This window comes from Folsomia candida, unplaced genomic scaffold, assembly GCF_002217175.1.
Source record: "Folsomia candida strain VU population unplaced genomic scaffold, ASM221717v1 Fcan01_Sc004, whole genome shotgun sequence".
NCBI classification, from domain to species: domain Eukaryota; kingdom Metazoa; phylum Arthropoda; class Collembola; order Entomobryomorpha; family Isotomidae; genus Folsomia; species Folsomia candida.
The window spans coordinates 11,766,625-11,780,960 of NW_019091196.1; the positions used below are offsets into that span (position 1 = coordinate 11,766,625).

At 38.4% G+C, this 14,336-nt stretch overlaps 1 protein-coding gene across 7 annotated transcripts in view; it reads right to left on the minus strand.

Annotated features, from left to right (window-relative positions):
• The window catches only part of LOC110849169 (somatostatin receptor type 2), a 53,395-nt gene that overhangs the window by 3,980 nt on the left and 35,079 nt on the right, over nt 1-14,336 (minus strand). For 5 of the 7 annotated variants that reach the window (XM_035850840.1, XM_035850838.1, XM_035850837.1 and 2 more), the window contains 11 exons: nt 8,393-8,749; nt 8,295-8,308; nt 7,903-7,949; nt 7,737-7,838; nt 6,137-6,175; nt 5,945-6,053; nt 2,456-2,542; nt 2,102-2,384; nt 1,982-2,019; nt 899-990; nt 731-815 (listed from right to left, as the gene is read on the minus strand). In XM_035850840.1, coding sequence (XP_035706733.1) covers nt 731-815; nt 899-990; nt 1,982-2,019; nt 2,102-2,384; nt 2,456-2,542; nt 5,945-6,053; nt 6,137-6,175; nt 7,737-7,838; nt 7,903-7,949; nt 8,295-8,308; nt 8,393-8,672 — 1,176 coding nt within the window. In that variant the 5' untranslated portion in view covers nt 8,673-8,749. Of the gene's footprint in view, nt 1-730; nt 816-898; nt 991-1,981; nt 2,020-2,101; nt 2,385-2,455; nt 2,543-5,944; nt 6,054-6,136; nt 6,176-7,736; nt 7,839-7,902; nt 7,950-8,294; nt 8,309-8,392; nt 8,750-8,841; nt 9,006-14,336 lie in introns of those variants that run through there. The other 2 variants (XM_035850841.1, XM_035850839.1) reach the window with 2 other exon arrangements.

A 14,336-nucleotide genomic window follows, 5' to 3' on the forward strand; every position in this document is an offset into this window, starting at 1 on the left:
AAGTTGCAGATATTTACTAGAAAGTCGTATTGATTTGCTGTACAAGACAAGTGCGCATTGAGTGGGACACTATTTATTGATGGTCCTAAAAATAATTGTGCTTTGCCCCGTTAGGCTGAACAAATAGAGAGAAAGTCCGCCAGTCTCTGCGGACGTTTTATTGTGTGTTTATTTACGTCTAAATACGACGACTGATAAGCAACTTAACAGAGAGACAGCGGAGAACTTGGCAAATACTGGAAGCAAAAATAACCAAGCTGCGAATGAATGATTATCTGCTAATGTATTTAATTTCGGCAGCAACACAAGCCCACGAATTTCAGTACCTCCACCGTTCGTCTGTCTGGGTTCCTTCAAATATTCGAGATTGTAGACGCGATCATTTTATCGGTTTTCACCTCCCGGTTGTGTAGACAGACGTCTCATTAGGCAGGGTTAATTTTGTTATCGAAGTGGTGGTGGAGGTGTAGGAGCTGTCAGTTTTTCACTTATCCTAACTTAACACAGGTATCAACCAAGTAGTTGTAAGTAGTACAGTAAGAGTAGTAAGTAGTTTTAGGGAAGTTAACCAACAATACACCAGCAAAACCAGTAAACAAACAACCCACAGGAAATCAACGCGACAAACAAAGCAGTTTAGAGCAACTAAGGAATAATAATGCTAATCCCACTGGGCTGATTGTTTCCAATAAATTAGAATAAGTAGGATACTGAGAGGTTAAAAACACACCTGTCCCTTGGCGCAGGTGCATGCCTTGAGAAAACTTTTCTTGAAGTTGTCCGACAGGAACGCGTACAGAATTGGATTCATTGTGCTGGAAATAATGAGAGAAAGTAATTATTATTTTCAAGTGTTGTATGACAAATGCATAGGAAAAGACGTGATGTGGATGCTTACGAATTCGAGTATGAGAAGCAACCAGCGAGAAGAAATAGCGTCAACATGGTCTCGGAATGATTTGAGTCGTGTGGCATGAAAATCAGGGTTAACTGTAAACACGATCAAATTCATGAGCAAATAGTTAGACGGTCATAGGTCACTTTGGATAATGTACCTATGCAGAGCGGCCATATTGCATAAAAACCATTTTACATAAGAAGCCTTTTCATGTAAATACGTACTGCATAATTATTTCGTAAGTAATTATGCAAAATGACCGTTGTACAAAAAGGTCAGAGCTGGGATAATCCTGATTAAGGATTATGGATTTTAATCCCGGATTATGGATTATTAATCCATAATCCCTAATCCGGCAATGTGAGTTTTTTGTAGATTAATCCCAATCCATAATCCCGATTTTTCTGGAATTAGAATTAATCCGGGAATAATCCCACTTGATTTCATTAATCCATAATCGTGATTACGGATTACTAATCCTGATTAATCCCAATCATGATTACTAATCATGATTATTAATCCAGATTAATCCAAATCATGATTACTAATCATGATTACGTATTCATGATTAATTCTCAATCTGGATTACTCAGTTCAATTCCCATAGTTCCATTCATCCCACAGTGTAGCTTGAAGTCTCAAGTTCTCACAATGTTGTTCTGTCAGCTACCATTTGAAGAATCAACATGTTCTCGCTGCATTGTGCTACATACATATATCAATTGAAACTGGCGTCATTTTTATGTGAAACCACGTAGTTGAAATTCTTTGCGCTAGATATGGTGTAAAAATCATTAATCACCAGATTAATCCGGATTATTAATCCATAATCCATAATCCCGAAATTTTCAGAATTTATGGATTAATCCAGATTAATCCTGACATGAATTAATCTCACGGAAATAATTTAATCACAATCCACATTGTTTTGTGGTTAATCCATAATCCTTAATCCACCCTCAAAAACCAATAATCACCCAGCTCTGAAAAAGGTAGTTATGCAATTGAAATTATGTAAGGTGACCAGTGAAACATTCCATTTTCACATTATTTAGTAAAGTGAAAGTGGTGAAAGTGACTCACCTGAGTGGCCCAGTACGGAGCCCAGCAAACAAAGTAGACTGTGGAAACCATAATTTATCAAACATAAAGAAAAATACTTATAGTTATGCAAATTCAAATGAGTGTATCATGTGGACTGACCTGTGATGACGGTGAGGACCAATTTGGTAACTTTGCGATGTGATCTTTTCCTGTCTCTGGCCCTCGAAGCTTGTTGCGGGGTCAGGTGGTTGACCAACGGAGCCGGTGGTGGGACCGGGTCAGCGGAATGTTTCCGATCAGCAGAGAGAGCAATTGTGGGTGTGGCGGCGGAGGATGGCAAATTCTGGTTCGACGGCGTCGGAGGTGGACGCCGTTTTGGACCCACAGTTTTCAGTTTCAAGATTACGAAGACATAGAAGATCATGATAAGGGTGAGGGGAACCTGTGTTTTTTCATAGTTTCAATGAAACCCCACAAATTAAGACCAATACAAATACTAAAAAATCCACTTACAGCGAAACTGATGATGAATGAATACACGATAAAGATCGATTCTCCCGTCCACGTTTCCGAACTGGGCCAAAATATGTTGCAGTTGATTTGCAGTTCGAAAAAAAACAGAAAAACATCATATTAACGCCCCAGTACATGTCATGTCATGAAATGTGACTCCCAACCGAGCGAGCCAGCGATATTGGAAATTTTGTGGGGTGCTTTGCGGATGACAAGAATGCAATAATATTCCTGACCAACTGATGATTCGATTCGTCCATCTCTTATTATTACACATATCTCCTGCCTACCCAACCACTACATGGTCGTACGTACCTACATCTAGGGTTGCCGCGGGTAACGGGTCGGGTACCCGTTACCCGCATACCCGCAAGATTTTAGCGGGTACCCGTTATCTGCGGGTAGCTACAACTACCCGCACGGGTACGGGTAGCTAAGTTTTTAAATTTTGGGCATAAATTGGCTGACAAACAAAGTTGACAAACGTTAGGCCTTACATTAACAAAAATACGATTTTATTATTTATTAACTTCAAAATTTGCCATTTGCCAGCAACAAGTCTTTGTAGTGAGCGTGTCTTTTCGGAAGCCACAGCAGTCTACGGCAGCCTCAAATATTTTTTACATCCAAAAAATGCGGAGCAATTATTATTCCTCAAGCATATATAAGGTGCCTGCTCCACGATACCAGAACTAATTTGACTTGTATTTTGAGGGAACTATGCATATCATATGCATCCTCCCCTCCTATCTCTTCCTCGTCTCCATATTCATACATTGATATCTCGACCGGCCAGTCACTCCAAATTATCCATACATCGACTGAAGGACATCGTCTCCTTCAACAAGGACATATACTGTCTTCTGTCCAAGAATCCTGGCAGACGGAGTTCCGGTGTCTACCAAGACGTATCTCCTCTCTCCACCACTGCCATCCTAAAGTCCCCCATAATTCTACAGTTTCCACAACCTCTAAATATATTTTGGTTTTCTTGTTACATAAATGTAAAATCCTCCGGCTACGTAAAATAAATTGATAACCAGTTGCTCTGTAAAAAACTATAACTCTCGGGCGGACGCGTATTACATTTCGGTGACTTATTTCGAGTGCGAAATTCCGATAAAACATCAACTTTCGTGTATCTCACATCATAAGTGGGGCTGCCGATCGCACATACGGCCTTACGCCTCCAAACTGTGTGGTGAACTTCCGGAACATTCATCCCAGTCCGTCCCGACTGCACTCACCTCTGACCTACCAAGCGCCCACCGGAAGACCAACGCCCACAATTTGTTTGTATTTATGTATTTGAGAGGGACGACAGTTTAATTTGATTTGTGCGGGTGAAAAACCTCAATTCGATTAAAGGCAAAATTTAATTGGTAGGCGATTTTTTTAAATGAAAACTTCATTATAATCAAAATTTCAAGCATCAAACTAATGATGAATATTTGTTCAAGCTACATACCAAAATTCTCTAGCGAGCTATATCATAGTCAAGCCAAAAATTAGGGATTACGTGATACTTATTAGTCTTTCCTTTGACTAGCCACTTATATTATAGCCACCAAAAATATTGGCAGCCAGGTTGAATTTTAGGCAAGCAAAGTAAATATTCTCCACATTTTTTCTCCACTGAACGAAAACCATGATGGACTTTGAATTCTGCCCCCCAATAGTTTTCTTCAAAGGGGTCATTCAATTTTGATATAACTCGCTAAGAAATTCCGGTATACCTCGAAAAGTTTCCATTGTAAGCTTAAAAGTTTAGTTTCAATAACCAATGACCTCGACATTTCAAATTATGGCATGCGTAACGCATGCCATAATTTACCTAAACTACCCAAGTACCCAAACTACTTTTCCTACTAACTACTACTAACTACTACTTCCTACTAACTACTTTTCCCCAAACTATCTTTCCCTTTTTGCTAAAAGTTTTACAAATGATTATAAAATATATATTCCTAAATTACTTCAAAATTTTGTTACTATTCATGGATCGGTTCATGAAACAAGGTCCACAAATTGTTTTGTTATTCCACCACACAAAACTGTGCTCTTTGAAAAAAGTGTTAAACATAGGTTAATAAAATTTTGGAATGAACTACCAAATGAAATTAAAGATGAAAAAAATCTTGATGTCTTCAAATTCAAGTTGACGGCTTATATTTTAAAAAGGAGATGTTAATCTTAAGCTTGAAATTAAATATACTACTAATTAAGTATTTAGTTAAATGTCAATGGTTGGAAATCAGCATGTTATCACGTTGTTACCTTTTGACAATAAAGACTTATTATAATTTACAATGAATCTTGGAAGTAACGCATGATGCGTTACTTGCTTAGTATTGTCTCAATCTCCTGATCAACCCAAATGAACAAATAATTGACTAAACCAAATTTATTCTGAAGGCTGGTTAGCTTTTAGCTTATTTTTCACAACGGGCAACGGGTAACGGGTACCCGTGCGGGTACGGGTAGTTGTGCTGCGGGTAGCGGGTCGGGTAACGGGTAGCAATTTCGCTACCCGCGGCAACCCTACCTACATCTCCACATATGTATAAGTCTCCTGTATGTCGCAGTTAACCATCATGGATGGCATGTCCATGTCACTTTATTGCAATTCCAGCCATAAAACTTTTACGTGGGTAAAGATGCGAGAGAATATCCCCACCACCGCACTTACATCCGGTAAATTGTCGTGCATTCCGACAATCCGCGTTTATCTTCTTGTCGTTTCATTTCCTTGTGTGTCGTCCCTTCCGCAACGAACTCATGCCTCAAACCATGCACCACCGTTTTCCAGAATTTTAACAAAGCCTAGACCAACGCCACGCATCATTTTGACATGAATGTTATGTGGCCAATCATAAAATTTAGGACGAGGCGGACATAAAACCATGTCCGATCCTGCGAGAAGGGATTGATGTGTGTTTGCTTTCTCTCAAAAATCATCCCACTCACCTAAATTACTGATTTTGAGATGAGGAGAAATAACAACACGCCACGAGTTAACCTCGCCCAATTATTTTCTAATCGAGAGAACACAGAGGACAAAACAATATAAATTTCTCTGAACTTTGTCACCAACTAGGCAACCAACCCATCCGACCAGCACATGCCATTTGCATCCAGCAGTCAAAGTTCGTCCTCTAATGAGATTGAGTTATTTACATAACCGCTCGGCTACCTTTGAAATCACGCTTGGTCAAATTTTATTTTAATCTAGGTGCTCTCATCATTCGGCATTTGGCATGCCAAACTTTGTAATTGTAGCTTTGTTGCCGTTATTACGGGGCGAAAATATCCTTTCACCTCCGAAACTTTTAATACCGCTTTCACTTTTGGTTTGTACCTCCCCTCCCGCATTTAATTTACTTTTTGGGCACATGTAGACTCACATGATGCATAACTTCAAAACAATTATTTCACTTTAATGTATGCATTTGGAGATCAAAAATGTTGGTGATATTAAAATTTACTCATCTTGTTGTCAATTTCCAGAGTGTTTGCGTACATGTAGATGGGAACCATGATCAGGGCTGAGAGAGTCCAAGCAGTCAAAGCTGTAAATTTGGCGATCAGCGGTGTCCTCCTGAATAATAAGGAATAATAATGGTTTCAATTTTGCTTTTAAAATTACGTAGCTCGGAATTGATATTTTGATTGAAATTTTACCATTTTGGAGCACTGATTGGATGACAAACTGCCAAATATCTGAAATAGAAATAAATTAAAAAACTTGAGATTTTTCCTATGAAAACTTTCTCCAATCACGAGGTAGCCAGACGAGTATAATAAGGACACAATTATGAATAAATTATTTTCTCTCAAGGGAAACTTGTGATTAAAGTATTTCACTCAATTCTGCCCGTGACATGAAACCACTCAAAAATTTCCTAGACGAAAAAAAAGAATCTGGACACAAATTGATTTCCATTTCTTAAAATTCAATTAGTTCGGGCCTTGTTCAGAAGTAAAGTGCATTTTTGAGTAGTTTAATACCTATAAAAAAAGCTGTCAAACTTGCTCATTGTTATTTCTGCTGTTATGCATTTGAAGTATTGAATTATTTCGTTCAAATCAATTTTTATTCGGTTAGAAGCTCCAAAAATATACGTAGAACTAATTTATTTAAACTGAACTTATTTTTAAATTAAATATTCCCATGAAATACTGTACATTCCAAAAAGATTAGTTTTTTTTGCACAAGAAATTCTCGTTTTTGATAAAAGCTCTCCAATCTTTGCATATCTATGTATGAAAAGTAAGTACATGGAAAATCAAATCATTCAACTTGACATAAACTTTCCATGTTTGCAAAATTTATGTTACGTGTTATTGCATTTATCCAGAGAAATGTTCAAGCAGCAAGTAAGTACTCCACTCGTTCGTAGCATACTGGCAGCCAAAGCAGTCATACATATTTGGCTCACATCTCATCCCCCTCTCTCTCTCTTCAAGAAGAAAACTCGTTTAATAAAAGACAATTTAACGCAGATAACAATGTGCCAAGTGCTACTCTTAACTTATTGCGGCAGAATCTGCTGGGTCTACAGTTGCCCATCTTGTGTACGAGTAAAGATGCAGTGTAATGGAATATGATGTGCTGCCATATTTTTCATAAAACCAACCACACACACTGCTCTTCCCCCTTTGTCTACCTCACACTGCCGACTTTTTCAGAATCTAACCCGTCCCTTCATCCCTTCCACCAGACAGAAAAGAAACGCTGCTCATTCTTAGTCTCTCTCCTTTCTCATGTTAAATAAATGTTGCTCTTGGCACTTTTGTTATTTGATTGAATGTAAGAGCGCTCCTTGCAAAAGAGTGAAAGTCAAGCTGGAGAAAGTATAAAGAGTCAGATTTGAGACATGAATGGTTTTACTGCTCGCTTACGGTGAAAGAAAGAAAGAAAGTTGAGCAGCTTGATCCACATACTTTTATAAGTTACATACATGGCCCCCTGTCTTCTTACCTACGAACATATCTTGACTCGCGGAATGAATCACACCTCAAAGCTATTTTTGTAACGGTCTAGCCATAAAAAAATCAAAGCCATTCCATTCCCCACGTATGTATCTTGATGCGAAGTGTGCATTGTTGTTTTTGACGTGAACGGGAATAATCTTAATATTTATTGTCCCCGACTTTTCTCTTTTCAGCTCTCAGTGAAAGTGGGGAGATTGAGAGGAGAAAGATTTGAGGGCAGATTTATTTATTCGCGACAGGTAGACAATACTTGGGAACGATACAAGCTATAAAATAAAAGTCTTACCGATCCGCAGACATAATCAGGAGAAACATGGAACTGGTTATTTGGTTGATGGAAGTCGAGGTGAAGTACGCTTTGCATACAATATTGCCAAAGGGCCAGTACCTGTTTGAAACATTTACGGGATGAAATTTTGTTATCAAGTTTCTTTATTCATGCGGAATTTTACCCTAAGCCAATTGTCGTCATCAGGAAAGGGATGCCGACGAGGAAACACTGGATACATGGAAAATTCAATTTAGTTCGGAACGGTAGACACATTATTAATTAAAGTGGCATTATTTATCTATCCCCATTTGTATTTAGTTTGGGGCACAACAAACTTTAAATCGACTACAAATGGGAGAGAAAGCCATAATAAACATACAGCTAACAAGTGTTCATTAAATGTTTTGTTCGCCCACGTGATACCATGCCACGAAACTCTTTGATTAAATTCTCCCAATTAAACATCAAAGCAAATTCACAATAGATAAATTCCATTGTAACGTTAGACAAGTAATAATAATGGCGCAACAAATATTTCACTAATGAAATATTTACTACGCCGTGAGTACTCACCTCGTCTGCGATAGCTGAAACCAATTAAGTGCAAATTAATGATTTCATTAAACACAAATATTTGTCACATATGCAAATATTAGAATTTCGTTATTCACCCAAATTAACGATGTAGAGATTCGTCACTGTCTGCATCTTGGAGAACCTGACGACGACATAGATGACCAAACTGTTGCCACACAAGCCCACGCAGCACACAATCCCGTAAAGAATTTGTACAATCATGTGAATCCACCATGGTTGACCGGACCCCGTGGGTTCGCAGTTTTCATGAAAATAAGTCGAGTTGGGGTCCGACAGGGAACAGTTGGCCATCATTTCTTGGATGTGGGAGTGGACGTGGTAATCCACCGGAAGGAGGACGTGAGATTCATTCATTTTCCTGAGAAGAAGTAATTTCACAAGCAGCAAGTATTTCTCGAGTGGTTTCTCAGCTCAGCTCATCGCTGACTGTTCTGAAATTGAAAAATGAAATATTTTTAAAAATAAAATGTTTGTACGTATCAATACTTGTCAATTTCAGTCCAGCGACCTGGATGAAGAATACCTAAGAATATCACCTACAGGCTGATAGGTAGGTAAGCATTACGGACAAAACCATGTCGTAAAGACCTGCAAATAAGTCAGTCGGAGGACCGAGTGACACTGAGCCCAGCTGTCAGTTGCAGAAGTCAAAGGGTTTTAACTACATCTCATGTGACGCCGTATAAAGCTGGCTAAAGTAAGTAAGTAAGCTTCTAATAAAGTTATGGTGATCACAACACAACAAGATGCACATACACATAACAATAAACTGGAGTGTGTCATGAGATGCAGATTTAATTATGATGGATAATACTTCCATCCCGCATCGTGGTGTAGTAGGCACGGATTAAAATCCGTGGAAATAAATTACGCCATTAATTTAGCTTTTCCAGTTGGACTTGGTTCTTCTTATTCTTCATGCAATGTGTGGAATAATGTCTGTGCTAAGACCCAAATTTGTACTACAAAGTCCACTCCAAGAGCATAAATAAAGTTACTTTTAGCTCGCTGCTCCTTCTGCTGGACTGGAAAAGACATAAGAGTTGAGTGAATAATAAATTTCTAATTAGACCGCGGGACACAACGTACTTTATTTCGTGCAGAGGAATGCTGAACCAGTTAACAGAAAGTAGTGCCAAATCATCATCTTGATTGAGTATGCATGCCTGTTCTGGTGGTTTCAGGCTGCAGATTCATCTCATTTTTAATTTGTTTGCATCTAATTACGTAATTAATTAATGTAAGTAAGAAAACGGGGAGGTTTATTATGTAGGCCGAGCTACATATTTCCAGTGAAAGTCATCCATACTAATTGCACTCCCACGTAGAGCGTATACGACTCTATGAAGATAACCAACCACAAGTCGTATACTTGTGGAGAAGAGTAATTGCCACTGCTAAAGCCTCGATTTATTTATGCTGATGCTTAATTTTGAGACACCCACCCATCTCAAACTTTCAACTCAAATGCGTAGCAAGTGTGATTAAATTCGTTGATTTGAGCATCAAATTCCCTAAATGATTTGTTCTTTACAACTTTTTGCGGGCCAAGACAAATACTCACACTCGACGAGATAACAGATAAGAGAGTATTTTTAGGTTGTTTTCGTAGCAGAACTTTTCATGCCAGTTCCACACCACGTACGTTAACTTATCTTTCCTTGGCCCATCTAATATTTACTTTCAATCTTGTTCCTTTCGATTTAAGTGCAGGGCAGAGAAGGTTGTGTACTCTTCAATTTTCACCACTCGCTACCGCGTTTCCGTTTCGTAGAAACACCTACGAAACCTCTTTTACCAGTCTCTAACAGTAATTAAAAATCGCATTACTTACTCGCCTGCAATTCCTAATTCTCATCCACTTTCGAGTGCAACACACATCCACTCACTCAACTTCTTGGGCTCGGCAGAAATAGCCACAGACCAAATTATAAAAGTTGGAGAGAGAGAAAAAAATCCCATACGTAGGTACGAAATACGTATAAATAAATAGCTGTTTTCTGCCATCCGGCCTGAATTCTTTGTTATTACCTCAAAATTACTTATCTCAAATCAGAAAAGAAGAAGCCGAATACCTCGCCTCTCTGTTTTTTCTGGAGGGTTTCTGTCCTACATCAAAATGCAATCCATCATCTTTCTGTAAATTCCACTGACAAGAAATTCCATCATCATCTTTAAGCCAATCCGGTCTCCATCACATTCCTCCACCGAATCATAAGAGAAGAAGAAGAAGAGATTCCTCCAACAAATATTAGAATTGGGTCGTCTCTCTGGAAGGATTGCTACTTTTGTAGATAAATACGTCTCAAAAATTCTTTTCAAATTGGCCCCACTATAAATTACGTGGGAGAGAGAGCAAGTTATGGAACGGACGTGTAATACACGTACGTCCGTCGTATGTACCTCGTTAAAGAAGACATCGAATGTACACACATTTGTCAAATTATTTGACATTGCAAAATCATAAAAAAAGTTTACTTTTGTAGTAGCTAAACTTTCGATTTGACAGGATAAACACGAACCAGGTAGTATTAGGGTTGTACTACTGGTAGTAATATTAAGGAATAATGCTCTACAGTCCACCCATCAACAGGAGAAAACTACTGGTCCCTCACTTCTTTCTACTACTAAACTAACAAGTCTCAGGACTTGACATGAAGGGAAGATCCAATTTCATGACCATTTGAAGTACGAGAGAGAAAAAGCCATTTATCAGTCTCATTCTCGGTCTCAAAATTATAATGGGAACTTAGTGCCTTCCTTCTCACTCCGACTTTCACACTGTTACGACGACTGCACTTTCTCTTCTTAGAAATACGTCTCAGATTTGGCATTTCCATTTTTACCACCAGCACGGTTTTCGTGGTAAAAGCGTGTCCCTCCCTGGATAAAAAAGAGAAAGCACTACTTTCTCCCATCTACTTTTTGCCATATTTTCTACCCTGGCCGACTTCTCGTCGTCGTCGTTTTGCACCAGAAAAACAACAAGAATTGCATTCTTTCTTGCATTGTTGAGTTTTCGTCCGTTCGTCCCAGTAATTTATTTAGTTACCCGATCTTTGCTGCAGCTGCAGTAGTTGCACTCTGGCTAATAAATGGAGCAAAGTGGTATAAAATATTGCCCAAATTATGGGAATGGTTAAAACTTGTTAGAGCATTGCAAAGTAAACATTCACATTCATGGCAATAATACTATTTGCTCTCGGGTTCTGCTCCTCGTGCAATAAAATATTGCAAGATGGAGAGAAGGGAAAACATGCATTTCAGAGTTTACTAACTTCCTGCAACAGTCTTCCACTCGTTGTAGCTGGCGAATTCTGTCCGTGTAAATTAAATAAGCTTGAAGAGATCAGTCCCAATTTACTTCCTTTTCTTCCACGCGATCTCACTCGACTGCTGTTGCTTGAGAGGCAATATAGTCGTTCCTGCCTGCTTTGAGGGCAGCCTTTCCTTTTAAGGGAGGAAGAAGAAGAAGAAGACCTTTTTCCAGCAAGGAGAGCTTTCTCGTTTACACAAGAAAGACATAAATTTCTTTCCTCGGCACCATTTCCTCCTGCACTTAGACTCACACTGGGACAGCTATTATTCAACATTACTTGTTCTTCAAATCCTGTTTATTACTCATGATCAAAAATTGTGTGTTCGGGTAGGTTGCGGAGTGAAATATGTATTTCTTTCGCTCAGCCGGCGTCGTCGCAGGGTTTGCTCAATAATTTCTTGAAATATTTATGTACGGCCATTAATTATTTTGAAGTTTCATTCAGCTATAGTCTTGTAAGTATATCAAATCGTGTGGCATTGTTTCACGGACTAATCCATCTTATTGTTTCCTGCCCTTGTTTTCTGTATAATAAACTACTTTACCGATTTCTCTGTAGTCTGAATCGCTTAAACTTTGCTAATGACGGCTTTTCTACCTTGTCAAATATTATTTGAAGTGTTATTAATTCCTTCCGGGAACAAGACGACAGCAAAATGAGTGCTTGGTTGACTTCAAAATAAGTCAAAACCAGGGCGCATAAACTTTTTGTTGTCCGTGGTTTCTCTTAAGGGGGTGATGCAGGGATGAGCATTTTTTCAAAAAAAATTAAAAATTAAAAGTTCGGGAATTGCATGCAATTTTCCCATGAATTTGGTTGTCAACCACATATTAAAAATGAAATAAATAAATCTTATCTTGGTCTTCATCTCTGAAGATGAGGAATAAAGTTCGACGATTGATAAGATCCGTCAAGCATATGACCAGTGGGGACCATATGGGTCGGGTGAAGCCCGTGGTGCAGAATATTATCATTTGTAAAATTTGGTTGGCAACCAAATTCATGGGAAAATTGCATGCAATTCCCTAACGTTTAATTTTTAATTTTTTTTTGAAAAAATGCTCATCCCTGCATCACCCCCTTAAGAGAAACCACGGACAACAAAAAGTTTATGCGCCCTGGTCAAAACCGATTACACGATATTGTAAAGAGGGGAAGAATTACAGGGGTGGGTAAAATACTTTGTTAAAATTTAGTATTTTAAGCTATGTTCTTCCCAGGGTTTGGATTTCCAGGGCTGTTACACCAAAAAAAAGACGAGAATCTACGTGGAGAAGAACGAAAATACACGTTTCGGTTTCGTGAAGAAATTTACTTGTAATCACTGTCAAAATACTTTATTTCTTTTTAAATCGCTGAATACTAGATGCAGATTATCGTCTTCTCATGGGTGTAACAACCCTGGAAATCTAAACCCGGAGAAGAACAAAGCTCAAAATACTATGTTTTGACAAAAGTATTTTGCCCACCCTTGGAATTGTATGCTTGTAATTGCAACATTTCTTTGCCTCACCTAAGCACTCCTTTTTAGGTGCAGCTCATAAATCTGTATCTTTCTGTGCCTAACAAATGTTAGGTATTTTTATAGATCATGTCTCATAACTTGGCATGAGTGATGCATCAACAATCTTCTTCGCAAAGTCAGAGTGTAATTCTTTGTTCCAATATTTTTTCTCTTCTTATTGCAATCGCATCAGCCAAGCTCATCACGAGATTGGATCTGGAATCAAGTAGAAATAATCTGGCATTCGGATCGATGTCGATAGTTGGAATGGTATATGGCACACGCATTGTTCGCTCATAACTCAACTCTTGAAGACATGAAAACAGAGAAGAGTCATTTATTTGTCCGTACTCGCAGAAATCAGAAAGATGATAAATCATCCAGAAATCGGCGCTTCGCCTTGTTCGGTTTATAAGAAGAAGGAGACAAAGTTATTCATGCCAGTGGAGTGGATACCTGTCTTATCCGGCGAAATCTTACTTGGCAAGAAATGTTCTCTTTTGTAAACCACTTTCTACGAAATCCTTAGCGCTATTCGGGCATTTGCCAAGATTTCCGTAAGAAGATTCTTATTCTCCATCCAACTTTCTATTGTTCAACTTTTCTGCTCACATAAGAAAATTATGACAATTCAATATTCACTAAACCACGTTTCATCCGTGAAACAATGACTCGGTGGCAGTGGCAGCTACAGTTTTCAAAGTTAATTTATGCCACAAACCGAAAACTTTATGCGGACAGGATGACAAGTTGTAAATTTTGTATTGTACTCGGGAATAAGGTTCATTTTTCGAGTTGGCCACATTTTATAATTTTTTGCCTCCATACATATTCTCTCTCTGCCTGAATCTGAATTCAATCCATTCTCGATTGGTTACTTGGGTCTGAAACTTGCAAATTTTATGTATGAGATCCGTATCAGAATTTTATGTCCGAACATTTATTGTCCCCGTTTCGGGTTTGGATGAAATAAATCATAAAATTGTAACTAAATGAACGAACGAACGAATGAATGAGTAAAAGGAGCAACCAATCCGACTCTGCCAAGTTTATATCTTTGTATGTATTCGGTTTAGTGACCAAAATGAGAGTTCTCCCTGCAGGAAGTCATAAATTGTGAATCATTCGGCAAGAATTTAGAGACAACTAAATATCTATCTATCCATCCATGCAGCATCATCTACTTTAAATCAG